Genomic DNA, 26,751 nt, shown 5'->3' with positions numbered 1-26,751 from the left:
GGGAGGAGATGTCTTGCAGCAGAGCTAAAGATGATCATTTGAGAGCCTAAGAAACAAGGTTCCCCTCTGGAAGCTACACAGACATGGAGAGAGGCAAGGTCCCGACTAATGAGTTGGGGTTAGCTGACGTTCCGGTGACGAAAATGAGAACAATGATGATGATGCTAGTGCCAATCAGATTATTATTATTTTATTTTTTTTTGTATTGCAACTCGGTTACATGATTCTTTCAATACAAAGGTCGGAGGTCCGACTGAGCTGCAGCCCTGGAACTAATTGAGTCCCAGTCAAAGCCACCTCAGCACAGTGAAGGTTTGCTATTACACCGCACAGAGTTTGAACGTGTGATACGATTTTCTTGCCAATCCGCTGCCCTCCTGCATCATGACTGAGTAAAAAGAGTTTTCATTTAACAGGCATGTTTAAAAAGAAATCATGAATCCAAGAATGAACATATTAGGAATATCTAAACATTTGTTTCTTATACGTTCCGATGAAACCTTTCCTCCCGGAATTACTGTTTGCTCCAGAAAATCACAAAAACAAAACAACATCCCATCTGATAATCTGCCACAATTACGCTGCACAGTGTGATGAAAGAATATCAATGATCTACTTATGTCATAGAAAAAGAGTGCAGCTTCAAACATGAAACCTCTTGAAGCCTGTGAGAGTTTCAAGTCGATGAATGATCAAAGGAGCAAAAGCTTATCAACGCCGTTCCTTAACACTGAAACAGTGTCGTATGGCTCCGGATATTCAACCACAATAGCAGTGTTTTTGGCCAGGAACATAATGGCTATTGTGCTTTCTGGAAACACTTTCCTTTTTTTACACGGTTGAAGCTGCAAAAACCACACAAAGTGAAGAGGGGGCATGAGCTCTTTATCCCGATGAAAGGCCAAAGGTGACCTTTCTGGCATCAGCTGGGCTTTGGGAACACAATGCATGGCAGCAACTCGTTCTGGCCTTTTCCCCTTCAGCTCAGGGCTATATGCTTACAAGCCAAAGACTCAAGTCCAAACATCTATCATTTTATACAAAGAGTAAAACACACATGCCCAAAACCCCTCCTTTTATATCAAGCACACACACACACACACACGCACACGCACACACACACACACAGACACAGCAGTTCTGTCTGTACATCTGCAAACAAACCGGTCCCGTCTGGCATCACAGTACAACTGCAGGCTATGGAAGCAAAAAGAGACAACAGATCACTGTAGATTATATCAACACAAAAGCTTGACTCAGACCACAGTATCAGCACCACTTCCCTTTAACACGAATTGAACAACAATTACACCGTAACCTGTTCCACTTAGAAAAACGCACCAGTTCAAACTCCCTGAAACTGGGACTGGATAAAAAAAGTAGCTATGCGGCTGTTTTCCGGCCAAGCAAGTCATGACGTGAAAACCACTACTTGGTTAAGTACTAGTTTGGAGAGTGCCCCCCAAACTGAAATAACCCACTGCACACTTTAAAGGCTTTGTTGTTGGGGGGCCACATACCTAAAGGGCCTTTGTGTGATATTTCAAAAGGTTGCATCACCAGGTCGTGGCATAACAAGGGTCATGTGCTGTGTTCATTTTGGGGATGTGGTTTGTGTCAATTCTATAGGTAAACTCTAGCAGACAGGAGATAAGTTACCCGTGGGCTGTCAGACAAAGGGAACAGCGGTTGGTATCTGAAAAGGTAAAGACTGGTGGTCCCTGACGTGTCAGAGGCCTCATCATCAGTGGGAGAGTATAAAAGGACCAGTAAGTGTGTCTATAGGGCTATGGTGCGCAAACATCCACAGCCCTGCAACCATGGGAAAGGTATGAGCTCGCAAACAATATGGCATCGGATTTGATGAAGAGGTGAAGGAGGAAAATGGCGTGATTTAGGAGCGCGCGTCAAATATCATAACGGGGAAAGAGAATTTGGCGGAGGGGGAGAGCGGTAGCAAACGTACTCACCCAAGTAAAAATATTGGCTTTCGAAATACAGAAAGGTCTGACCTCTTGAATGGGTCTCTGGAGATATGCAATCCAATGGTATCCTCACTAGATTTTTATGACGGCAACAGATTTTTTTAATTTAACAGTGTGTTGAGATTGGACAAGCATACAATATGTTGTTCTTTAAATAAAAGTCAGCTGAAACAAACTGCACCAGTCAAACACTGAAGCTGAGACTGGAGAGGCTTGAACACACGACGGCCCCATGAACAAGTAACTGCGCTTGTTCTAGGGAGAGCAGTGTCCCCTACAGCCCATTCATATGTACCGCAACCTTTCAATCTATACCTGAACATTGATTTGAGTGATACATGCCTCTTTCTCCTTCTCTCCTTTTCAAGATAATCTTCTACGAAGGCCGCAACTTCCAGGGGCGCCACTGGGAGTGCAGCAGCGACTGCATGGACACCTTCAGGCACTTCAACTGCTGCAACTCCATCCGTGTCAGCGGCGGTCACTGGGTGGCCTATGAGAAGTCTCACTACATGGGTTACCAGTACATCCTCGGCCCAGGCGAGTACCCCGACTTCCACTGCTGGATGGGCTTCAACAACTGCGTCCGCTCCTGCCAGATGTTCCCCCCCGTAAGTCAATCAACCCCCCCCCTCACTCACTGTACATCAAATGCAGCTTTAGACGCGGATGTCAATCACAGGCCTTTTGATGCCATTTAAAGGTTCTCAGGTTAGGTCATAGCATAAAAGTCTACTTTGCAAGGCCCACAAGGAGTCAGCCTTTAAAAGAATATGATACAGCCCCCATAAGACTTGGTGCCTTCATCCTAATTCTGTTAGTCACATTGAGTGTTTCTGGCAGTTTAGGAAAGGGGGGTGAATGTAATTCTCTCAAGCTGGAGTTGTTGCTCATAGAAACCAAGTATTACAAGTACTCAATTGAATCCAAAGCTGAAGGATCATCTGAGGATAGAAAGCTCTCCAGGGTTCACGTCCACCATAATAGCACAATAATAACCGTTGTTCTGATTTCTTCCACGTCCAGTATAGAGGATCCTTCAAGATGAGGATCTACAACAGGCCTGACCTGACGGGGCACACAATGGAGTTCATGGACGACTGCCCCAATGTGTACGAGCGTTTCCGCTACCGGGACATTTACTCCTGCAACATCTTGGAGGGTTACTGGATCTTCTACGAGCACCCCAACTTCAGGGGACGCCAGTATTTCCTGCGCCCTGGAGAGTACAGGGCCTGTGGCGACTGGGGCTGCCACAACCCCATGGTGGGCTCATTCAGGAGGATGAGGACTCTCATGTAACCTCCACCCATGCGCAACTCGTATGAACATTAAAGACTTGATTTTCAAAAAAAACAACTATGTTTTTGTGATCTCATTTGAACATATCCTTGCAATATGAACATGAGTCCAAGAACACATTTGCTCCCTGCTTAATGTACATCTTCAACCATTAAAACATAAAAGACTATAACTGCTTTGTAATCCACTTCAAATTACTTTCCTTTTTTCTACCACGTCTATCCTCAGAGTCCGGATGTAGGTTTCTGGTATTCATGAAAATAAAGGCAGATTTTGCAACTCTTATTGACGCCCTCTGAGAATGTGCAGTTGTACAGTATTTCCCATAGACAGACAGAGCTTTGACAGAGACAAAGCGGCTGCAGTAGCTCACCAGTCCTATGGTATTCTGCAGTGCGTCGAGCGTATGCTGTGCTGACACGACAAAGCTTTGTTTCGTGTTTGCAAAGCCCTGATCCAAGCGGGGTCTATAAAGAGGTCTGGTACAGGCCGACATTTGGCCTGGTCTGAACTTAGCACAGTTACAATGGGCAAGGTAAGTGTGCAATTTAATATATATATATATATATAGTAACAGCAACTGAAATATTTGATGTGGTAACTGATAATTGCTGCATAGGTACACTCGACAATAATGTATCTTTGTCACACAAAATGCAAAAAGATCTTCACTGACTGATAACTGAACCGTCTGTGGGATTGTTTACCATTTTTTCAGGAGACATACAGGGACATTATGAATGCTGGAAATTGTAAAGAATCGGGATTTAAATAAATAAATGAAATTAAAAAACTTGCTATAAATATTTGTATGCTGCTGTCTTCTGTTGAGGATAGTAAAAACTGCAATTATTAAGATTAAAAATACTTTCTTTTCATTGAAATATACCACTTGATTATATTCTGTATTTTATTCAAAACTTTTCTATATAAAATGTTGTTATATAAAGATAATTTGCAACCCTGGCTCAAAATACGAGAGGATATGGTTATAGAATATGGTGCAGACTAAAACACCATAGTTACAGTTATCATTTCTGATGAGAGTCTGAACAGATGGAAGGCAGTTAAACCAACACTGTAAGGTGTACTGTATGTCGGTTTGCTCTTGTGGTAATAATGTCCAACTGTCTCTTGTTCTCAGATTATTTTCTACGAAGACAGGAACTTCCAGGGTCGTCACTATGAGTGCAGCAGTGACTATTCTGAGATGCAAAACCACCTCAGCCGTTGTAACTCAATAAGAGTGGAGAGCGGTTGTTGGGTGGCCTACGAGAAGCCCAATTATGCCGGCTACCAGTACATGCTGCACAAGGGCGAGTACCCCGACTACCAGCGCTGGGCCGGCTTCAACGACTGCATCCGCTCCTGCCGTATGGTGCCACCTGTGAGTTTTAACTGATGCACTACCCTGCTGTTTGCAGCAATATCCCCACTGAAGGTTTTCTGTGAAAGTGCCAGTTACCATTTAGTTCTCAAGCCTGGTCCTACTGTTTTCACCTCTCAGTGCCAATACCTGTGGCTATTTTAAATCCTCTCTTTTTGGCTTGACCTATAACTGTTCTAAAAGAAATAGTCAAGAGAGAAGATACAGAGGGTCATTGGATCAGGACCAGTATGGGAGGGGGGGGGGAGTTTATCCATCACTTATTGAAAAAAACATCTCTCTTTAATGGCAGTTATGATCATATTCTTTCATCATTTCTTCCCATAGTACAACGGGAACTACAGGATGAAGATCTTTGAGCGGTCTGACTTTGGGGGCCAGAATCTGGAGCTAATGGAAGACTGCCCAGATCTGCATGAGCGTTTCCACACCCGTGACATCTCCTCCGTCAATGTCATGGAGGGCTACTGGATGCTGCACGAACACCCCAACTACAGGGGACGCCAGTACTTCCTGCGTCCCGGTGAGTACAGGAGGCACAGCGAGTGGGGAAGCAGCAGCCCAACCATTGGCTCCCTGAGACGTGTCACCGAGATCAACTGATGCAGTCACTTGTTACTTCACCCTCTTGTTCCCCCAATGCAAAGAGCGTCTCAGTGAGGTCACAACACTGTTGTGTCCAAACCTGAAATTCTACATTGTAATGATGGTGCGTCTGATGTTGGGTTTGGTGTGTTGCTCTGCATTGTTGGAAAGAAGTTCTCAAGCAATGCTCACAGAAAAATGATGATGATTTTTCTTTTTTGGGCTTTGGTCATCCCATAGCTAAATGGTTTGCCTCGCCTGTCCCCAACCTCCTGTCCTTCTGAAAATCACAATAAATGAAAACTTTGTGAAAGTTGGCTAAAGTGAGCCTTTGTTCATTTTCTATTGACTACTACAGCTGTCACTATCGAAAGATCAGGGGGATCGGGCTTGTCATTCTTTTTAGCGTGTTGATTTAACTTTCATCGGGCCACAGAGTTCGACGGAGTTGCAACCACTGAGGTCGCAGTGAGAAGAGTTTCCACAGTTTGCCGTGGTATTGTCATTCCACGTACACAAAGAAAAATGATCAAGGAAACAGAAGCTCTTTCTTTGAAGTTCAATATTAAAGAACAAAAAAAAGGGGGTATATCTGAGGATGGGCATGTAGGAGTCTTTATGAGATCACATGGTACACAGTAAGCGCTTTGGGTCCATGAAAGATGCCCATATTAGATCCACATCACAGGGCCAGTGCCAACTCAAAGAGTCGGAGTCAAAGTGGCCTGGTATTAGCCCCGAGCATCAAGCTCTCTCAGAACAAAAAGTAAAACCCAGTCCACATCCCTGTTCATGCATTTTTCATCAGCCCAAGATACTCAACCCTTTCAGAAATAAATATCAATTATTGAAATTGTTAATTAGACACTGCGTAATTGGTGAAGATACACATGAATAAATAACTCTGACCATTAATTATTGATTCGAAAAAATTTGAAGCCCAGTGGGGAGCGCATTTGAGAATCTCTTAAGATCAAGAACAACAAGAAATATGAGTTTTGGCCTTGAGTAATGTCCAATTAAAGGATTGTCAGCTTTGCTGTTCAAGTCCAGTGATTTGCCCTCATCATCCTCCTTATATCTTTGTGGACAACAAAACCCAGCAGTGAACACAGCATGGACTGGTGCAACATGGGATCTGATCAGCTGGCGCCTGGGGGCCAGGCCAGATGAAAGACGGGAGGAAATTAACAGGCCTCGGCCTTAACTGGAAGTTAATTTAAGGTCATGAAGAGGCAGCAGCTTCAAATATTAATCAAATTCAGGAAGTAAGCACTTTGGACTTACATAGAACTGTAGAAAACAAGTGTTTAGGGAACATGATTTTCGTCAAGAGCAAACTTTACGTAAAAACAGTAGAGGCAAAGAAGCCAAAGACTTTAATATTCAGTACGGTCATGATGCATAATCTGCTGATTTCTACTATATCATTATTGAAATCTAGCCTTAAGTCTCTTGTTGGTACATACAGTAACTTGAGGAAAGAACTAGGTTGACAAATTGTAATTTAAAACATAGGAATAAAGTAGCACTGGAATAATCAGTAAGTAACTTTTTTTGCAAAAGCACTAAGGGAAAGGTATTTAGGTTCATGAGAGGGATTCGAGCTCTGAGCATAAACACTTAAAGGAACAATTAAGCTCGGAATGTGAATGATCTGTTGCTAAGATATGATTATTCAATTTAATATCATCATTGACGTTAGAGTAAAATGGAGGCATTTGAGTCAGGACCCTGTGCAATGGAATAATTTCGCTTTCAAACCCGGTGTTAAAACAGCCATATAATAGCTACAGTACTGGAAACTTTTATGCATATTGTAAAATTCTATAATATAACAACACTATGCATCAAAGACGAAACACTGTGTCCCTGGATTTTTCCTTCTCTACCTCAAGTCATTTAGATGATTTTTTTTTTTTCGCTTGTCACATGAAAAGGACAACATAGCGAGATCCGAGTTTTGTCTCCCTCTTCATCGCTGAACCCTTTGGACTTGGTGATGGGAAGCTGATTGAAGGGTAAGTAGTGCGTTTTGGAGAATGAATTCTTTAGATGATAGAAGAGCGAAGGAAACGGAGAAACCCAGAGCATACGCCTGTGATTCCATTATTAGTCTCAGTTCTCCTTCTCCCTCTTTTCATTTCTGATGGCTGGATAATTAAACCTCTATAGTATTGTCTTCCATCTTCCTTGCCCCACTTCCAGCAATGTGAATTCCCCTATGGGCAACTTTAAAAAGGCCCTTTTTAGACATCTGTTTTTCAGATCAGTATGACTTTCTTCCCCATTAATTTGTGTTCTTTGTGAAAGTAGAAAGACGAGTGCCAGGACATAGATGAACAAGCGTGCAAAAATCAAAGAAAGTGAGGAAAAATACATATTCTTTTTCAACAATTTTCTTTTTAATTCTACAGTACTGCTATTAAACAATCCAAACCGGTCATTAAGTGTGCATTGCCAGACATCAGATTGGAGCTCAGAGGCTGGAAACGTTGCAGAGCTTAATTTAAAAGCAGCTGCATTTTCCCCTCCAGCTTGAAGAAGGCAGCTTGTCAATTACTGTTCCTGCTCTGAAAGAGGCTTTGGGCGCCACAAGGTACAAACAGGAAAACAGCAAAGCATTGGAAAAATGAGCAGAACTTCTAACAATGATCAAATAAATACAATTGTAAATAAAACTGGTGCATTTCAAGTTGAAGTGCACACTTGTGTTGCGGTACAACACAACTTCTTATACTTCTGTATCAAATATGATACAGGAAATCCGGAAGGTTTGAATCAGACCAGTTATTTGTCAAATGTCTCCATGTAGTGGTATGAAACCAGCACCTCGGCTAATCAAAATGCCTGTAAATTAAGATATATACAGTAAAACGTAATCCTGGAATTTGAGAAAGGAAATAAAAATGTTGAAATGTTATATGAAAAAGAGAAATCACAGTACAAACAGTATTAATCTTGTGGGCAATGAGCCAAAGCAGTACAATAAGAATATGTACAATCATAAGCGCAACTTGATTTCTTTTTATATAATGGACTAGGTTGCATCAACAAAATGTTAGATAAAAATACATGTCAATCCTTATAATACTGTGTTTTGGCTCAGGAGAATCACCAACTATGGATGACCCCTGACCAGATACATTAAGCTTTTGGTGGTTTTACGCAATAAAACTGGCAAAAGTATGTACATTTTGGTACTGATGCTTAATGCCTTATCTCCTGATGATTTCATGGAGGAAATTAAAGGTTTTCTGTAGCCCTTAAACAAAACCTGGTCAAGACGGGAATGTGACTTTCTTTTGCCTCACTGTTCCTAATAGAAAGGCATGAACGTTGTTGTTCCCGCAACTGGCCGACAGTGGAGTTCACAGAGCTGGATGGAAGTCTGTATGAAGGGAGAGTTAAATGTCATGTCTCTGATTCCCCAACACCAACATGCTACAAAAAAATTATACAGAAGGGCAGCATTATGCCAGCTTTGGTTCAGTGTAAACACAGTTAATAAGGCTTGTAACTTAGGCTTGTGAATCAACGTCCGGAATAAAAATGATGTCCTGAGATTGCTTTTTTTTCCCATAAAAATAATAATTATCAAGAATTTCAGTTTTCTTTAATATTCTGTGTTTACTTTGTCTTGAAAGAAAGTCATGTTAGTTAATGTCCTTCTTGGTCACAGTTTCTCCAATTAGAGGTTTTGTGTGTTGTTGTGATGAGGGCAAGTTTTCCTAACTCACAATACTGGAAAGCTGAGGTAGAAGTTAGTCATTGAACAACAGTATAATCTGAACTTGGACAACTTTCTGCTTGTACTGATACTGTTTTCTGGAGCGTCCCTCTCCTTGTTGTGCGCGGTTTTAAACAATGACATGAGCCATTTATCCGGCCGGGAGCTGCTGTTGAGTAAAGCAAATCCTTGAGAGAGTGTAGCAAACAAACTCTGGTCTAGTTGCTGTCTCTCTGTCCAGCTGGAGGCTGCACAACAGGCAGGTTTTCATGGAGGTACTTCATGGTGCCGTGCTCAGAGAAGTCCGCCGCTGTGTGCCCATCACCTCTCAGGACCCACTTGGTGGTGAGCAGCCCCTCCAGGCCCACGGGGCCCCGGGCATGGATACGCGCGGTGCTAATGCCAACCTCTGCGCCTGGAGGCAAAGCCAGAGAAACAAAGAAGGTGAAAAAGGTCAAACGAAATGTCAAGTGTCAAAAAAAAACATGCAAGTATAACAAATTAATTTGGTGAAGAATATACAGAAAACAAATAATCACAGGGTTCAGATGTTAAAACCACCACATACCCAGTCCAAAGCGGTATCCATCAGCGAAGCGTGAGCTGGCGTTCCAGAAAACACAAGCACTGTCCAGCTGCTGCAGGAACTGCTCCGCTGTGTCCTCTGCCAGAGAGAAACAGCTTATTGGTGCTACAGGCTCAGAAACTTGTGTCAATAATCTCACAGTCTTTCAGGTACATTGACATGAAGTATGTGACAGTGACAACTATGGTGGTTAAGGGGATGGAAGCTTAGCTGAAATTGAATATACTGAATAAAAAAAAGCTTATTATCACCGTCATTGCTATTACACCTTTCAATTTCTGCTGACCTTGTCATTTTATTATTATCTAAATACCCAGTGGTACAACATATCATCAATTCAATGGCTGAAATCAAGTTCAGCAAATGTGGATGTTAATTCTTACAAATGTGAGTCAAGCAATCTGGATTTTTCTCTTGATGACTTCCGCTCATCAATCAACAATATCTATTTCATCTAATCATTATCCAGCAATGTATTTTATCATTATACTTACATACCTATTTAACCTATTGAATGTGTATCTATCTATCACAACTCTTAAGTGATTGGTCAGGTGAAACAAACGATTCAATTTTAATTTGCTGAGGTACCTTCTGTCGTCACTAGATGGCAGCAGTACATCCTCCACAGCAGGTGAGAACAATCCTCGGAGTAGAAATGTATACAGCATACAGCACACTTTCTCCTGCATTTTTTGAAATGCGGTAAATCGGGTTCACCGTTGTTCTTTTCTCATGGCTTAAAGAAAAGTTTCAGATATTCTACATAACTGTATCCTCGATAATGAGGCATTTGTACCTCAGTCTTACCTCATATTTTTATTTCTATTTATTACAGGATCTTTTTTTATTTTTTGGAAAAAATGAAAGATTCCCTTATTTTTGGGGACACCATTAGTTCCCATCATGATATTTCATGATATTCCTTAAAATTCCTTGACAAATTCACATGGCATGTTAAGTCTTCACTGTCCACATGCTGTGTGGCCTTTAGCATGTAACACACAGAAAATACATATCTGAACAAGTCTGAGAGATGCAGTGTGAGGCCTCACTTGAAAGACGTGTGTCTAAATGTGACCCAGGGTAACAAGTCTTTCAAAAACTGTGCTGTAGCATCTGCTCTACATTTCAAATGAACTCTGTCCCCTATATCAGAGTCACTCAGGGAGGCTGAGCACTCTCCCTATCAACAAGTGTCATTGCTCGTACTCGAAGGGAAAGAGCTTCACTAGTTGAAGAAGGAAAAAATATCAAAGACACGTGTATGAAGAAGCGTGGAGCAGGACTAGATTTACAGGTGCTGTTAAGGAAAATAAGATATGACTAAAACTATGCAGGACTTCATGTCATTTTAAAATGCACAAGCTTGGTGCAAAGCAGAATTTACAAAAAACAAGCACAACACATCGGGCCACGTACCATTTTCTGTGACGATGACATCCGTGTGAGAGCTGCCATATTTGTGGATATGGTCCACAGCCTCGAGCATGCTGTCCACCACCTCCATGCAGCATTCCAGATCGCCATACTCTGTCCGCAAAGAATTGGCCTCTGATGGGCTGAAGGTCAGGTAGGAGGCAAACCGAGGGCCGGCATGAATCTTCACCTAATGACACCAGGCAGATGAAAAAAAAACATTAAAAATAAAAATAAAATACCCTTTATCTTATTGTTGGCGACTAATAAAAGAACCATTATACAATTTTCTGCTTAAATCAAATATAATCACATTTCTTGACAAGTTTTTATGCTCTGCAGACTCTGTGTTTGTATTTGGCGCTTTACCCGTTCAGTGCGCAGCATGTCAATGATCTGGTCAAAGAGTGGGGTCCTCAGGATGTCTCGGTGAATCAGCAGAGTTTCCATGGCATTACACGCAGCTGGGTAGTCACACTTTGAGTCTCTGACTGCAATTGGAAAATAAATTACTGATACGTTCATTGAACATGTTGGTTCTAATTTAATCTGGCCTACTAGTACCACAGCAACAGATTACTAACATTAGGTACATTTATGAGTCGTTTTATTCTAGTCAGCACAGTAGAAATAAACATCAACTTCTGTAAAATCAGTAGGGAAGTTTTGCATTCGCTGACCAATCTTGATAACTTTGTCAACTGAGGCCTCTGCGTCGACGTAGACGTGGCAGATTCCCTCGCTGTGACCCAGCACCGGGATGCCATTGGCGGCTCGCTGGATGTCCTTCACCAGCTGGGATGAACCTCGAGGAATAATCAAGTCGATCATTTTGTCCAGTCGGCAAAGATCCTCCACCTCCTCCCGAGTGCTCACCTAGAAAGAAAAAAAAGTCTGTGAGTTCTCTTGGGGCTGATTTTGAATAGATTTTCTGCCATGTCTACATGTACATAGTGGATATTATTTTTAAATACAGCTTTCTCTTTGCATTTTTGGCCTTTGTGCAAGAAGATATGTTTTACCAGTTGCACAGCCTCTCTGACATCATGCATGGCGAGGGCTTCCTGGGCGAGCTGGTGGAGAACACGGTTCGTGTTGGCCGCCTCCTTTCCACCCTTCAGAAGGAGAGCGTTACCACTGGCTATGGCCAATGCTGAAACCTGAAAAGAAAAAAAACATTAAAAAATTGTATTTATGTAATTTGCATTTGCCTATAATATAAATAACTTAAAATGTAGTATCCAGGAGTGTCAGCTCTGCCCGGATACCTGTGGCAGGCAGTCGGGTCTGGCCTCGAAGATGACCAGCAGAACTCCGATGGGCACAGTAATCTGCTCCAGCTCCAGATTGTGAGCCACCCTGGTCTTGCGCAGCACACGGCCCACGCTGTCCTGGGCTGCCACAGCTATCTGGCGCAGACCTATGGCCAAGCTGTTAAGTTTGGCTGATGACAGACTCAGACGCTTGAGCATTGCTGGTGGCAAAAGGCCTGTAGAGGGAGGGAAAGCGGAGTTACTATTTGCTCTCAGGTGATATAGGCTCAAACTCATGTTGACTTAGGTCATCAGTATGGAGGCAAAGTGACATATGGATCAAGTTGGCAATTTGAAGGCAACGACAGTTAAAGTCAAGTATTTACTGCCAGGGGAAAATCTGTTTATGGATAAAACAGTGCTTGAAATTTTCCCTCTACACTACTCCAGATCATCCTCCCTGAACACAAACACTGAGAGGACGGTACTCTCTGCTCACCTGCATTAACAGCCAGGTCCATGTCCATCTTGTTGGCAGCCAGAATCTCCTCCTTCCTTTCAGTCAACAGCTCTGATAGATGGCAGATGATTTCACTCCTCTGACAACACAAGTCAACCAAACACAGGCAGGATGAGCTTGACGCACATCTATCCACAAGGGGTCAGTGTTTCTCTATATCAGAGAAAGGTAAGCTGAGGAATTCCAGTAAATCAAGTGTTTATAACCTATTTAAACACATCTCAAATTAAGAAACTGAAATCCTTAAAAAGTGCTAATGTTCACTGAACACAACAATGGCCTTTGTTCACCTGCTCTGGTTGAAGAGTTGCCAGGGTTCTTCCAGAGTTACGTGCCATTTCTGTCTGCTGCTCCACAGTTGGGCCTGGTGAGGAAAACTAATTAGTTCCACAGACACTGCAGCTCAGATACGGCTGCAATAATACAAATATGAGTGAAAGAGTCCATTCAGCCCAGACAAACTCACCAGCGGGTTTGATCTCGGAGAAGAAGGTTCCCACCTTTTTGCCCTCCACGATGTCAGTGATGACATGACCCGTTACTTTGGGGTGGGTTCCGTTTGCAATGACCACTGAGGTGCCACCTTGCAGTGCCCACAGCGCAGCCTTGACCTGTAGACAAACACAGAGAAGCACACAAGTTACATTTTAAAAAATCTCTTTAAAACCTTCACTCATAGTATTAATCTCTTAAAGGATAACACAAAATCTTATATTAGATAAAAAGCCAATATCACATGTTGATCGATTGAATATGTGTCTACTGTTTTTTTCTCCTAGTTATAGGAGGTTCAAAGAGACAGTGAACATAACGGTTCTAGATGATATAATAAACAAACATTTCCAATATTGTGTTACTTTTCTGAGGCACTTGTATTACTCTTATTTTGTTGTCTGTGCATAAATTTATAGATAAGGCCAAAAGCCTAAAGCATGTTTTGTTGCACAATTAAGTTGTTCACTTGAGGCATACAAATGTTGCTGAAGTTTTCACCTAAGATGATTTTTTCGTTCACATTGGAGGAAAGTGAAGCTGTGCCAGAGACCCTCACTCATGGTCTTTTATGCTCACAGGAATTTGTCTACAAAGTCTCTGAAATTTGCACTAGACACAATCATTATTAACTATATTAGATGCAATATTACCATCTCATTTGGAATAAAGTTCTCTTCTAAACATGAAATGAAAATTGACAAAGAAAAGTACAAAAGGCAGTTACCTTTAACCCATCCTGTCCACAAAAGATAAGACTTTTGTAACTTCAACACAAGTAAACACTCAAGACTGATTATGGATCGTGAACATACCTTCGCCTCCATGCCTCCAATCCCAACTCTGGACTTTGTACCGTAAGTGATGGACTGCTGGTCTCCGGGGTAGAATATGTCAATGAGCTTGGCGTCATCTGTCCCAGGAGGGCTGTTGTACAGTCCTGGGAAATCAACAACCCATACGTAACTAGTGCACACTCGGTTCACCATTCTGAGATTTGTTTTGAGGAAAGACTGAGTGGTCCCATTTTTTTTTTACTCTCAAGAAAATACACTTTGTAAATGTACAGAATTGATGCTTAATGGACCCACGGCCAAGTCACACGCACAAAACCTGTCAACCCCATCAGCATCCATTTCAAACATCATGGCAGAAGGTCTGTGTTTGCCTCTTCTCCTAAGACTCAGTTGACCATGAGAGGGGTGTTTTTTTTGCACCCCCGCTGAAAAGTGCAGACAGATGGTGTTGTAACAGCTGATCCGGACCGTTGTTGTAGTAACACCCATACCTACCTTCCACGTCAGACAGCGCGATGAGCAGGTCAGCCTTCATCTCTACAGCTAGCCTCGCCGCCAGGCTGTCATTGTCCTTAATGCTGATCACCTATAGAGCCAGAAAAATTTATGATGTGAGCTCCTTGTGACAGAGTACCACAGGCAGAAAGTTAGCAATCTGCTGATTCACCCATGTGTGGCAAGCTGATAAATCAAAAAAAAAATAGCCAAAACGTTTTAAGTAGAGTTGAAACTGTGTGAAACATTTACTTTTATCAGCGAGCCGTCTCTCTGCAGGATCGTCAGGGTAACCTAAATTATCAATAACCGTGTCCAACTTTGCAATGTCAATGCCAATTTTTTTTAAAGTAGATTCCTACAACAAAAACAACCACATTAAGTCCATTTGAAATGTTTTACTCAAAGGGGCAGTAAGCGGTTTTGGAGAAAGCTTTTCTCTCTCTTTGTTGTTGTTGTTGTTGATGGATTTCCTGCACTGACCAGGGCTCAAACTGCACACAGTGTTGTGTGGTGCGGTCCACACCAGTTTCTTTGTTTTCAATTTACATAGCCAGGAAACACAGGAAATATTGGCAGATTTTTACAAAAAGAGTATTGGATTTAAATCGCTTACTGCCCCCGTAAGTTAAGTATAAGATGAGGGAGCCAAAAAATGATTTGATTTTCAGAATTGTTTCTATTCAAGCCATTTCACCAACAGGCATCAAATGTGAAGTGTTTGAGCAGTGTGATTTCATCAATGAAAAAGGTGTGGTGAGAATACTTTACTGCCGGGGGAAAGTGTGTAAATAAAATGACTGACAGAGAGTTGAAGCGGAACTATCTCCAAGAAAAAAGATGTGTTAGTCATTTCTGCAGGAGAAAAAGAAAAGGAGACGTCTACCTACAGAAGTTAGTCCTGTTCCCTTCTGACAGAACCTCCTGACCAGTGACTCCATGCACTGCCATCCATCCCCTCCCAGCAGGCACATGCCTTAATGCTTGGGGGCGGAGCGGATGAGGTGAGGCAGGGTGGCAGAGGTCGCTCAGCATGTGCGTGGAGGATAGAAGACACTGCTGCTTACAAACAGTGCATATCTATACTTTAAAAACACCGTCTCTGCCAAACCCCTTCAGCATTCCTGCTGCCACCGCCACCGCTACCATCACCACCAGCAGCGTCACACCCAGGCTCTCTGTACCCACATTTACCCCCTGCAGGTCGCTGTTGGGCTCCGGAGGGGGCACCACCGCGTCATTGGTGTTGATGATGGGCACGATGTTCATGCGCATCAGCTCCTGCAGTGTGCTGTTCAGGTTCTGCCTCTTTTGGTCATCGTGGAAATCCAGATTCGTAACGAGGATCTGACGGTGCAGGAGAAGATTATACTTTGCGTAAAACACATACGCTCGTGTAGCACTTCAAATTGATTATTATGCTGCTTAAGTGAATTTAATTACCTGTGCGGTACAAGTGCTGTACTGGGTGAACATTGCCTCATAAAGGGCCATCAGGCCACTCTGCCCTGCTGCAGCACAGGCCCGCGCCTCCAACACTGGCAGGGACTGCAACATAAGTCCAGTAAAGGTGTGGTTACACTGGTTCTTTCAGAACAGTTTCACTTCAACTTTCAACTTTTGGCTTCTCAGAGACACATTTCAATAAAGCCAATACAAGTGTTTTGCAGTCTATCAATACAATAGACCGGCCTCACCTATACTTTGTACAGCCACTGTATTTTTGAAAAAACGCATTTTGTGTTGGTTTTTGTGATGGTGATTTACAACAAAGTGCCAAAGCAGTGACGTAACCTTCATTTACATGGTAAACGTTTCAACCCACACAGAGCAGCAGCAGTTTCTTCTTCATGTGATGTCGGTGTTGATTTAGACTTTACTATTTACCTTTAGAGTCAACACATTCCTCCACCTTTTCTCACCATGTCTTTGAGCTGGTTGTGTCCGGAGTGCAGTGCCTGTCGGACGCTCTGTGACAGCAGGATCTCATGTCTTAATCTTTGCTTTCCAAAGGCCACGGCTCCACTGGTGACAATCATCATCTCCCTGCCCTGATTCTGCAGCATGGCCACCTGGACAACAACATGACCAATTAGGAGCAATGGATCAAACGCACACCAGTATTTTATCCTGGTCAGACTCACTGAGGATTTAGCTTTAAAAGGTCAGCTCTCCCAAATAAATAAAAAGAAAAACACATATTCTTACAAACCCCTAATAGTAGCTACATATGATGTTCCTTTTTTTTTTCTTCTTATTTGTGGATATCTTGAGATATCCATGTCTGAAATGTGTCCCTCCAAAGGGGGACGAAAGGCTTGTGAAGTTCAAAGTGATAAAAGTTGCATTTCAAAATGCAACATGATTAGTCTTTCCTGGAAGTAAGAAAACTGTTTTCAGTGAAAATACTTTCTACCAGAGAAACAGTCTCTATAACAAAAACTCTTCAAGCTGTGTTTTGTTAACAAAGAAACAGTGTCTGCCTTTGAATGTTTTAAGTGGAATTATTCAGTGACACCAACAGTCAATTTACCTAATGTATTGTTGTGGAAAGGCATCTCGAAACCTAAAAAAAAATAAAACTATCTACATGATTGGTTAGCTGGTCCTCTTTCTAATAACTGAAGGTTACAGCTTTTCAATAAATCACAGACAGATAGTGAGTCTAATCCGCAGGGGATGGAAAAAAATCATACCAACTGACAGCTTTACATATATGACAGCACTTAAAACAGATGATGTCAAAGCGGGTATCGTCTGCTGATTTTCTTCCTCATCTCGAGTTTACAACAGGACCCAAATGTTGTAATGAGTGCTGTCTGCGTTGGTGATGCGCTCCTCACCTGCTCCACAATGGAGGCCAGCCTCCCCAGCGCCAGCCCACATTCATCGCCACGGGTGACCACAGCGCTGCCGAGCTTGACTACGATCCTCTTGGCATGACGGAGTTCACCGCGGTGGGCGAAGGAGCTGCCGTGGGCCCTGCCCTGGGGAGCTGTGGAGAGAGACGAGATGCTAACTGAGAGTTCACCTTAGCTGTCATCTTCTCATTTATACAGGGCTCTGGAATTGAAGATTTACAAAATTAAAAAAATACTGAAAGGGGTATAAAATTGATAATGTATTAGTGACACAATTGTGACAGCAGCTTCAATAGTTTCCAAACTTTGCTTTCAAAAAACTACAAACCCACAAAAAAAAAGTGCAACAATTAGTGTGTTTTGCTGGGTTTTCATTTCATTGATTAAACGACTGAGGCACACAAAGTGAAGCCCTCCCCTACATCCATATGTAACCTGGGAAACAGATAATCACAGCCTTCCAATTGCCACATCAGCAGAGTGAGCAGAAAGCCTGTGCTGACATTACACATCTCTCTGGAGCAATGAAGCGCATGAGAGAGAGAGAGAGAGAGAGAGAGAGAGAGAGTAAGAGAACTGTGTGATCTTGAACTGAGAGTTGGTCAGAAAACTCCCCACAGACACAGAATCTCAAAGTTATTGCTGCATGTCTTGACATCATTTAATTTATCAAATGAACTTCATCTGCCTGCACATACCTATTTAAAAAAATGTTGATATAGCTACAGACATACAATAATCCAGAACCTATTTATAGAGTTCACACATTTACTTTCACAAGAAAAAAAAAACAGCACGCATCTAAATTCATATGGAACGGGCTTTTTAGGTTAATTGCTGTGCTCATCATATTTACCCCCAGGAGGTGACTTGCTTGTTTAGTCTGACTCAAAAACATATATTACCAATTAACAGAGATGCAACAAGGCAAAAGCAAAAGTCGAAACAGGTCAATATTTGGTTCTTTTTTTTTCTTCACAAAGAAAAACCCTAAAGAAAGAAAGAAATAAATACTTAAAGGCTTGATCAATTATCAAAACAGTCACTTAGTTACCAGACAAATTGCTGGATCTATAACATGTCAGGAAATAGCTGATATATATAGCTGATTGAATAATGCATATATAATATATATGCATTATTCAATTTACTATAACATAAGAAAAGGAATGTAGAAAATCGTCAAAATGTTTGCTACACCTAGGAAGTGTGTGGTATTTTAATCACCTCAACATTTACTCATGGCATCCGAATAGTTTCCAATTAATACAACAATCGGTCAAGTGACTTATGAAGTGATCATCTCGTCAGAATGATCCTCTTGTTTAATCCCAAAGGTCACAAGAGGGGTTGTGTTATTTGACTGTACATCCAGGATGCTGGACGTGGTGCGTGTGATACACACACACACACAGAGAAGGGTTGACATGGAGATGCACATGATGACAACGTGGTGCTTGCCTTGTGTCTGTGGTCGGGTGAGCAGGCAGCGTACGTGTCTCAGGGACTCCGACGGGATCCTCGGGCACAGGGTCAACCTCTGCAGCAGCATGGTCGGTCCGAGAGCCTGGGTCGAGATATCAAACTGTTGCATTTGACCTGACACTTCACACACGTGTGATCTTCAAATTGCAACATGTGTGGTCAACATATAATCATCACACTGATTCCCTTGTTGAGGAGGGTCTGTTCTTACTTGGCGCCTAGTGAAGTCCTCGTGTATCTCGTCCTGTCTGTGTCACTTCTTCTAGTCTCACTTCATCACCTCGAGTCCGCTATTCCTTATTTATCACACAGACAGTTTGCACAGAGCTGGACTCACTCGCCGTGTGCGCGACTCCTCCCCTGACTCCTCCCCCTCGCGGTTTTGCAGCAAGTGTGTAAGAGCGGACTGTGTCTAACGTCACCGCGGCGTCTGAGGCTTTGAAACTCCCGCCACGGTCAAGTTAGAAACAAGAGGAACAAAGTGTGATTCTTTAACCCGAGGCCGCTGCTGCTGACATTAAAAAGCGCGTATGTTGTGTTTCTACGGAGGAAAGTCTCGTAAATTGGCGGTGAAGCGGCAGGAAGTAGCGTCAGGCCTTCCGGCGAAATGCGGAAGAGGAGCGGAAGTGGCGGTCAAACGCTTGAATTTCAAAGGAAAACTCCGCCCACAGAAAAAAAGATAAATGACAAATTTTCCATCACGTTTCAACCAAATATCAGATCAAATCCATAATGTTAATAATGGAATTAGGTTTTGTAATTTGATACACAAAATATAACAAAGTAAAGAATAATGAGAAGTGTCGTTTCAAAGATGACGTCGTTTTATGTCCTCTTCGTTCTCTGTAATGAGAGGGAAGTTATTTCACAACCTAAATACTCAAGAGAACTGGATCAGTTTCCCATAAAACTATTAGGGGTTGATGATGGTTTCAACCACTTATGGTTGGACTGAATGATAATGGCTGAACATGCTTTTCTTTTTATTTTGTTGTTGCATGATGTATACATAGGTACATGTTTTATGTATGTCAAACTATTATATGTACCTTATTGTGTCTTAATAAGTCCCTAATGTTAATAAAGGTGAGGTTGGAGTTGAACTGTGGAAAGTCGTGCATTTGTAAGCAGAATAGAATGAAAATCCATTCTGCACGGAAATATTACTCTAAATGTTAGAACAGTGTTTTTCTGAAATGCATATAGTAAGTTTACAAAGTGTACACAAGGGTGTACATGACATTGTAACTGACTGTATTTTTTTTATAAAACTCCAATTCATGCAGATGTATGCACAATGTTGACAAGATGGGAAAAGCAATGATGTGTGGCATGTTGATTATACATTGACAAACAGTAAAACTCAAACTTCTTTTTATTTAATTTATAAATTTCCTTTCTCGGATATCGTTGATTATCGATAACAGTAACAAATGCTACATTGCTTTTCACGTTTCTAACTCCGTATTTTTGGAAAAAGCAAGAGACCCCACAGTTTGACAAGAAAAGTCTGCGATAAAGTTCTTTGCGCTGTATCAAAAAGGAAGACAGCCCAACTGTCCTAATAACTTTTACATTAGATTTTCACCTTTCATTTGCACCATGTGGTAGAAAGATGTTCTGTACCTGCACTTACCTGCTGTGACAAAATAAAAAGTAACTCAGAGCAAAGTCGACTGGCACTGTCGGACTCCCCCCAGGACCACACATGACTTAATTGGCTCATGTTGCTCTGGCTAAATGTGTATTATTCCATTATATCTGTCCGGTTCTTTTATTTCTGTTGTCCGCATGTGCCCTTTATCTGTTCTTCTGTGTTCCTCCTCCTCTCTCTTCTTTTATCTCTCCATCTGACCCAGGGGAGGAAACTGACTCTTACCTTGTGCCTGTTCCCTCTAATCCACTCGCCATACTGAAAAATAAATAAAAAATAACACGCTAATGTTTTTCAATATATGCTGTTTTATTTCTTAATGTTGTTGTATTTGTAAAAGAGAAATTTTACAGCTCTTATAATCACAAAACATCCAAAAATAGACTGAATGAAAGAAATCACTGAATGTTTGCAGACTCAGATGTAATGACAGAGTGATTTTTTTTTTACTTTGATAATCTTGTCTTTCTTGGACATTATAATATTTTGGGTGTCTCAAGAGGGTGTGTGTGTGCATGCGGGCGTGCATGCGTGCTTGTGCGGGTGTGTGTGTGCTGGATATTCAGCTGCCAGGGATGAGCAAGGCGTCAAGAGACTCCTGGGGAGAACACCTTTGATTACCACATGGCTACGTTCCACATTGGTACAGTGGCTGTTTGGTAAACGCAAGGAATGGACAGTAATTACTGGGAATTACATCAGGGGATGTTTTGTCAGCTGTCCACAGGTGTTTCAAGATAAAACAAATGTTAATGGAACATGAAATGAAACTTCATCATCTTCACAAGATATTGTGGATTGGTGATATTGGAGAAATGACCAAGTCTCAGCATCTGTGGTGGTGAGGCCACAGGTGAAGCCATGAAGGCCCTTTAGAGCGTCATTCTGACCATGTATTATATTTTGATTAAGACGCTGAATCAGCCGTATTTCATCATTTCAGAGCCCCAGGGCCCTGATGGTAAAGGCTCTGTCCCCTTTAGTTTCGGTCTAGACTCTGACAAAGAGAGAGAAGACCAGTGTCTGCAGAACTCAAGCAACGCAAAGGTTCATGAGGGATTAAAAGGTCTGTTTAGACCTGTTTGTGTCTTTCAAACACGGTTGCCTGAGACAAAAGTGGTCCCTCGTTTGAGTGTACAAGGCCCTTTAGTGTGATTGTGGAGATACGGAGGGCCTCTGAGGGGTGAGTGAAAGACCTGAAAGCCTCATGAGGAGTCCATTAGTGGGTCTAGTGTTGGAGGAAGCCCCCTGATATGATGCTATCGGTGCCTGAGGGGAAAAGTGAACAGAACAAATGCTATCAGGCAGCAACGCAGACCGAAAAACAGGATCTCTATCTCTTCCCGTGAAACTCAGAGTAGCCCAAAGCACAGACAAACACACACTGACAGAGATGCACTCACATATACAGGTATATAAGGCGGCTGAGGGGCCAGTCGTGCACCTGAACACTGACCGCCACGCAAAAGTGTTGGGCAGAGCCAAACAGCAAAGTGAGGATGGCAGAAAAGGGAAAAGAGAATGGAGTGGCGGCCATGGCAGCCTGCTACCAGGGATTCGATCCTGCGGCGTATCTACAGTATAACTACACTCCGCCGCGGGCTGACTTTGAGAGGACGGACAGCATTGTGCCGTGGAAACTGGCATGTCTCCACAGAGCCTTCACTGAAGGTAATGACACAGAGTGACAGATCAAGGAAACTCCTGTCGAAACTTACTGGTGCATTGAAATGCTTCAAAATAGTTTCTCTGTTTCTGACATGTACGAGTTAAGGTAATTTTATAAGGCTTAATTGATGCTAATAACCTACCCACTGAAGTTTCCTTGATCTAAAATGCTTTTTTTTTGGTTCGTATTCCCGTATTTACCAATGAGTATTTCTTTATTTTCAATGTACTCTTCTGTCAGGATACATTTACATACTTTTCTTGCATATAGCATATTAGTCACAAAGGTCACTGACATCTTCCTTTTCCTGATTTGAACATTGCATACATATCTTTCACTAATGCTTTAAGATGCAGACAGTAAACTCACAACAAAATGTGTGTCTGGACTTGATGTGTGAAAAGATGAATTTCATTGACTGTACGTTTTCAGATGAAACAGGTTCTCTGCTACTATACTGATTTTCCACAGTGAAAATGATCTAATCCTCTAAAAAAAGAGTTTCATCTTGTTTACTCTTTCATCCTCCCAGGTGATGTGAGTGGCGAGCTGCTGGTGGACATAGGTTCAGGTCCGACCCTGTACCAGGTGCTGAGTGGCTGTGAGATTTTCAAGAAGGTGCTGCTCACAGACTTTCTGGAGGTCAACAGGCAGGAGCTGAGGCGCTGGCTCCAGGGCGAGGAGAGCTGCAACCTGGACTGGACACCGTACCTGCAGCATGTGTGCAAGCTGGAGGGACGACGGTACAAGTTGATCCTTTACCACAGTGTTTCAGAAAACCACTTATACAGCATCACAGAAGTTCTTGTTCTTTAAAGTGTCACAACATGTCACTCCTCATTTTCTCAATCAGGCCTTCAGCATGGACAGAGAAAGCTGCCAAGCTACGTCAGGTCGTCATGGGCATCCTCCCGATCGATGTGCACCGTCCTCAGCCTCTGGCCTCTGATGCTCTTCCCTCAGCGGGAGCCGACTGTCTCGTGTCCTGCTTCTGTCTGGAGAGCGTCAGCCCGGACCTGGCCGCCTTCACCAGGGCCTTGGGCCACATTGGGAGGCTCCTGCGGCCCGGTGGCCACCTTCTGCTCATCGGGGCCCTCGGAGAGAGTTACTATTTCGGGGGCCCGGGGGTTAGGATCCCCGTGGTCCCACTGAATGAGGAGCAGGTTTGTGCTAGTTTGAAGGAGAGCGGCTTCACCCTGATCCGGCTGGAGGTTTACACACTACCTCAGGACATGAGGGTCGGGGTGGATGATGTGACTGGGGTTTTTTTTGTCAAGGCAAGAAAGGACTAAAGGATAAAGTGGGAGAACAGGCAAAGCATAGACAAAGAGTATCGGAGGTGAAAAGATATACAGGAATTATAATATTATAATATTTTGGATTAAACCGGGGTAAATTCATGGTTTAACTCAGCAAATAATTACAAAGGAAAATAAAAATGTGTGCGGTCAAGGTAATGTCTTGGTAGAAACATAATCAGATGTTGCCTCCTGCAGTTAAAACTCTGCAACTACAGCCACAAGAATGTAACGCTTCAAATTTGTCCTTTTCATTATATTATATGTAGCACATAGAATCTTAGCATAGCAGCTTACAAACTGTTTATACACAGTATATTTTGACATTACTATATATTTCTATATTTTTGATTCACCGTTATTTAGTTTAACAGATGACAAGTTGCCTGTTGTGTTTTGTAATATGTGATGATGTGAATAAAGAAGCGATGTAGATGCAATGCTTTTCCCTGTGTGTGTTCTTGGTATTTTCTTATTGGCTGTGGGTTAATTTTTATTTTTGAAAGATACTTTCAGATATGAGTCTGAGGAACTGACTGAATGTGTAATTACAAGTATTGACCACTGGGTGTCAGTAATTGTCCAAATTGAGTTGCAACTAAATGGAAAATCTCACCTGTGCAACATGTGTGCATCTTGTTTTTAAAATAATGCACAGGCAATGATAATGCAATGATTATGGTATATAATAGTATAACAGTCAGCAGTTAGTGGTAGAAACACAATCACACGTTGCCTCCTGCTGTTAAAACACAGCAACTACAGCGTGGAGAATGTAAAGGTTCAAATTTGTTGTTTTGTTAAATCATATTCTATCATATCAAAGCTTAAAATGCACAGTATACTTTGAACTACGATAAGTTTATTTTTCGATTAACTGTTATTCATTTAAGAGGTTGATGATTTGCCTGTGGTGTTCTTTAATATGTGATATTGTAAATAAAAGAAACAATATCATCGCAATGCGTTTGTTGTCATGTTTTCCTATCACACATTGTGTTGATATGAATTCATAAGCATTAATATGATAAATAGAAGCAGAAGAAAAAGATGTAATGGGCCTATGTACAAAAAAAATTATCATGATCGCAGTTTCATGGATTAATCTCAATAATTGCTGCAGGCTCCATAATGAAGGGAAACTATTATGTAATTACAAGTATTGACCACTGGGTGTCAGTTTTTGACCATCTTGAGTTGCTCTGAAAATATTACTAATTAACTCCAAAACAGATCAATAATATTGCTCTCACTTGGTTGATATATTTTATATATTTTATTCATCTAAGCACAGCAAAACAGTTTAGACTACAATAATCAGCCAATATTGTGTTTTTCATGTTTGGTTAATGGATTTTAAATACATTTAATAAAACTGACTTTCATTTACTTTTGGGGGGATTTTATGATTTCTTTGGGAGAACTGTACCTGTCTGATAAGGAACGTAAATAGTCTGTGTACATCCAGCTCACCAAGACAAGACAAGAACCAAGATCATCAAAATGTAATGAAACTCTCTGTCTGCTGTCATTTGCTGTATTCAAACACACAGTTTGCCACATGCCCCAATTATTCTCCATGTGGTGAATTAAATATCACTTTCCATTTAATTCTTCAGCCATATAATCACACAAACACCAGCAGCCCACCGAAAACTGTTTTATTAGCAACCAACACCAAACCTTTTATATACAGGGTCGTGAATGAACCTTCATCCTCATCACTAATATAGTTTTTGAAAATATGCTAAAGGGTTTCTCATTGCTCCGACCATCCCTCACAGAGATCATGCTTGCTAATCTCCATGTTGCAAAAAGCCCATTCTGAACGTGAAACCAGAATAACTGTGCTGCATTATCACGATTAGCTGGATTAAGCTGATTTGATTTAATCTGGTCTGCCGTGGCTGTGGCTGCACTAAAAATCATCTGTAATCCACCCTCCTTTGATTTCCTTGGCCTAGCATTTTAAATGTAGACAAGTTTGAGGAAATCAAACTGACAGAGTTGTCATTAGAAGCAGCTCTGGTTACGTTTTGCTGGGGTTCGGCTTTGTATCAATTTATATGCTATAATATATTGTGTATCGTGTTGTAGTATATAATTTAATATAGTGTATCTATTTACTACGCAAACCCAGGATGTAATTCACAATTTCTGAATACCATGAAACAAAAACAGGACAAATACAGTATTGTAGGATTACAGTATACACATGGAATCAAGTTTATTCATTGTCTCCTTACATCAAATGGAGGTCCCATCCACCTGCCTTTATGTTTTAGGTGTTTAGTACTAATTAAGTGAAATGACCTGTACTATATGTACAGTTGGCACATAAATGTAAATCTGACATTCACATATGGTTCTGTGGAAAACTTGCCCAAGAAGCAAATGTCAGAACACATGATGAATCCAATTCAACTTAAAAAACTAAAAGACAAAAAACAAAAACACATTTACTTGTTCTCACCAGTACGTCTTCTGCAGTGTCCTTGGCTGATTGGAATTTAGTCCTGGCTACCTTTCCTGACCGAGACGTAATTTCATAAAGATTAGTGTTTAACTTTTCTTCATAGCAACTCATTAACATTCTGACCTCTCTCTCTTTTCTCTCTTCTTCACCTTCATCTTTTTCTCACATGTATGATGCACTCACTCACAGACCCATATAACGCACACTCATACAGTAAATACAGTCAATTATGTGCGTCGGTTCCTCCTAACTAACACTACCATCTACATCAGAGCGGTCTTCTTTTGTCATTCGGCCTTTCCTTCCTCTCTTTCTTTGTCCTCCCCTTCCTCTCTGCGGTGAGGGCTGAGATCAGAACCCTCTGACGGAGCACATTGATCCCTGAGTGGTTTTCTTTCTTCACTTACATCTGTCAAGAAAGAGATTTCAGAAGTGTTATTGGATTCTGTACGTGGTGCAAGTGCCATTGTAAGATGAAGAAGACCATCCCGTCCCACCCACCTGTAGCTGAGTCTGTCGACTGGCTCTTTTTCTCACCCTCCTCCTCTTCTTCCTCCCCAGAGGACGAGTCCTCCTTGTCCACAGAGGTCATGTCCAAGGAGGCCAAGTGGGCCTGGGCCATCCTCTGGACAGCTACAAATCAATATATAGAACAAAGGATTGACTTCACAAATGAAGATTAGTTACCCCTTTGATGGACATATTGGATGGATGAATGGACAAAAAGGTGTACAGATGAGAAGATTTGTATATTTTT

At 41.8% G+C, this 26,751-nt stretch overlaps 5 protein-coding genes across 12 annotated transcripts in view; 3 read left to right on the top strand and 2 right to left on the bottom strand.

Moving 5' to 3' along the window:
• Window positions 1–1,680: 1,680 nt before the first annotated feature.
• On the top strand, window positions 1,681–3,344 carry crygmxl2 (crystallin, gamma MX, like 2). Of its 2 annotated transcripts, XM_035613868.1 has the most exons (3): window positions 1,681–1,829; window positions 2,354–2,596; window positions 3,012–3,344. In XM_035613868.1, the coding sequence occupies exons 1-3, from the start codon at window positions 1,821–1,823 to the stop codon at window positions 3,285–3,287; spliced, it is 528 nt and encodes a 175-aa protein (XP_035469761.1). In that variant the 5' UTR covers window positions 1,681–1,820; the 3' UTR covers window positions 3,288–3,344. The 2 variants fall into 2 exon arrangements, with proteins under 2 accessions (XP_035469761.1, XP_035469760.1); XM_035613867.1 differs by lacking the exon at window positions 1,681–1,829 and having other exon boundaries at window positions 2,309–2,596.
• Window positions 3,345–3,579: 235 nt separating this feature from the next.
• crygmx (crystallin, gamma MX) lies at window positions 3,580–5,572 on the top strand. The gene is made up of 3 exons (XM_035613869.1): window positions 3,580–3,822; window positions 4,432–4,674; window positions 5,002–5,572. The coding sequence occupies exons 1-3, from the start codon at window positions 3,814–3,816 to the stop codon at window positions 5,275–5,277; spliced, it is 528 nt and encodes a 175-aa protein (XP_035469762.1). The 5' UTR covers window positions 3,580–3,813; the 3' UTR covers window positions 5,278–5,572.
• A 2,070-nt stretch (window positions 5,573–7,642) lies between these two features.
• Window positions 7,643–19,536, bottom strand: aldh18a1 (aldehyde dehydrogenase 18 family, member A1). 4 transcript variants are annotated; one of them, XR_004785761.2, is made up of 19 exons: window positions 19,109–19,536; window positions 18,874–18,979; window positions 17,395–17,546; window positions 16,474–16,623; window positions 15,995–16,099; window positions 15,740–15,898; window positions 14,552–14,642; window positions 14,075–14,199; window positions 13,234–13,378; window positions 13,058–13,131; window positions 12,747–12,846; window positions 12,263–12,483; window positions 12,017–12,154; window positions 11,675–11,870; window positions 11,364–11,485; window positions 10,998–11,184; window positions 10,167–10,261; window positions 9,558–9,653; window positions 9,360–9,404 (listed from the first exon to the last, which is right to left on the bottom strand). XR_004785761.2 is itself a non-coding variant. In XM_035613559.2 (18 exons), the coding sequence occupies exons 2-18, from the start codon at window positions 18,962–18,964 to the stop codon at window positions 9,208–9,210; spliced, it is 2,349 nt and encodes a 782-aa protein (XP_035469452.2). In that variant the 5' UTR covers window positions 18,965–18,997; window positions 19,109–19,523; the 3' UTR covers window positions 7,643–9,207. The 4 variants fall into 4 exon arrangements, 3 of the variants coding, with proteins under 3 accessions (XP_035469452.2, XP_035469450.2, XP_035469453.2); XM_035613559.2 differs by lacking the exon at window positions 10,167–10,261 and having other exon boundaries at window positions 7,643–9,404; window positions 18,874–18,997; window positions 19,109–19,523; XM_035613557.2 differs by lacking the exon at window positions 10,167–10,261 and having other exon boundaries at window positions 7,643–9,404; window positions 19,109–19,521.
• Window positions 19,537–22,008: 2,472 nt separating this feature from the next.
• On the top strand, window positions 22,009–24,419 carry LOC118287552 (phenylethanolamine N-methyltransferase-like). Its single transcript, XM_035612852.2, has 3 exons — window positions 22,009–22,222; window positions 22,753–22,963; window positions 23,074–24,419. Exons 1-3 carry the CDS (start codon window positions 22,051–22,053, stop codon window positions 23,510–23,512), a joined length of 822 nt encoding a protein of 273 aa, XP_035468745.1. The 5' UTR covers window positions 22,009–22,050; the 3' UTR covers window positions 23,513–24,419.
• A 746-nt stretch (window positions 24,420–25,165) lies between these two features.
• The window catches only part of LOC118287012 (protein phosphatase 1 regulatory subunit 1B), a 37,401-nt gene continuing 35,815 nt past the window's right edge, over window positions 25,166–26,751 (bottom strand). For all 4 annotated transcript variants that reach the window (XM_035611706.2, XM_035611707.2, XM_035611709.2 and 1 more), the window contains 2 exons: window positions 26,496–26,627; window positions 25,166–26,403 (listed from right to left, as the gene is read on the bottom strand). In XM_035611706.2, the coding sequence (XP_035467599.1) occupies window positions 26,282–26,403; window positions 26,496–26,627 (254 nt within the window). In that variant the 3' untranslated portion in view covers window positions 25,166–26,281. The remainder of the gene's footprint in view (window positions 26,404–26,495; window positions 26,628–26,751) is intronic.

Source organism: Scophthalmus maximus, chromosome 16 (assembly GCF_022379125.1).
Source record: "Scophthalmus maximus strain ysfricsl-2021 chromosome 16, ASM2237912v1, whole genome shotgun sequence".
NCBI classification, from domain to species: Eukaryota; Metazoa; Chordata; class Actinopteri; order Pleuronectiformes; family Scophthalmidae; genus Scophthalmus; species Scophthalmus maximus.
The sequence above is the reverse complement of the archived record's forward strand: the minus strand, read 5'-3'. Positions and strand labels throughout refer to the sequence as shown.

Bases quoted from the DNA above. Each gene is read 5' to 3' on its own strand.
- LOC118287552 (XM_035612852.2), top strand. From the start codon at position 22,051: ATGGCAGAAAAGGGAAAAGAGAATGGAGTGGCGGCCATGGCAGCCTGC. The intron at 22,223-22,752 runs GTAATGACACAG...TCATCCTCCCAG, and splicing joins CCACAGAGCCTTCACTGAAG to GTGATGTGAGTGGCGAGCTG. The intron at 22,964-23,073 runs GTACAAGTTGAT...TTTCTCAATCAG, and splicing joins TGCAAGCTGGAGGGACGACG to GCCTTCAGCATGGACAGAGA.
- crygmxl2 (XM_035613867.1), top strand. From the start codon at position 2,324: ATGCCTCTTTCTCCTTCTCTCCTTTTCAAGATAATCTTCTACGAAGGC. The intron at 2,597-3,011 runs GTAAGTCAATCA...TTCCACGTCCAG, and splicing joins CCTGCCAGATGTTCCCCCCC to TATAGAGGATCCTTCAAGAT.
- crygmx (XM_035613869.1), top strand. The intron at 4,675-5,001 runs GTGAGTTTTAAC...TTCTTCCCATAG, and splicing joins CCTGCCGTATGGTGCCACCT to TACAACGGGAACTACAGGAT.
- aldh18a1 (XM_035613559.2), bottom strand. From the start codon at position 18,964: ATGCTGCTGCAGAGGTTGACCCTGTGCCCGAGGATCCCGTCGGAGTCC. The intron at 14,643-15,739 runs GTGGGTACAGAG...CTGGCTCTATAG, and splicing joins GCGACCTGCAGGGGGTAAAT to GTGATCAGCATTAAGGACAA. The intron at 13,132-13,233 runs GTGAGTTTGTCT...TTTCCTCACCAG, and splicing joins CTCCGAGATCAAACCCGCTG to GCCCAACTGTGGAGCAGCAG.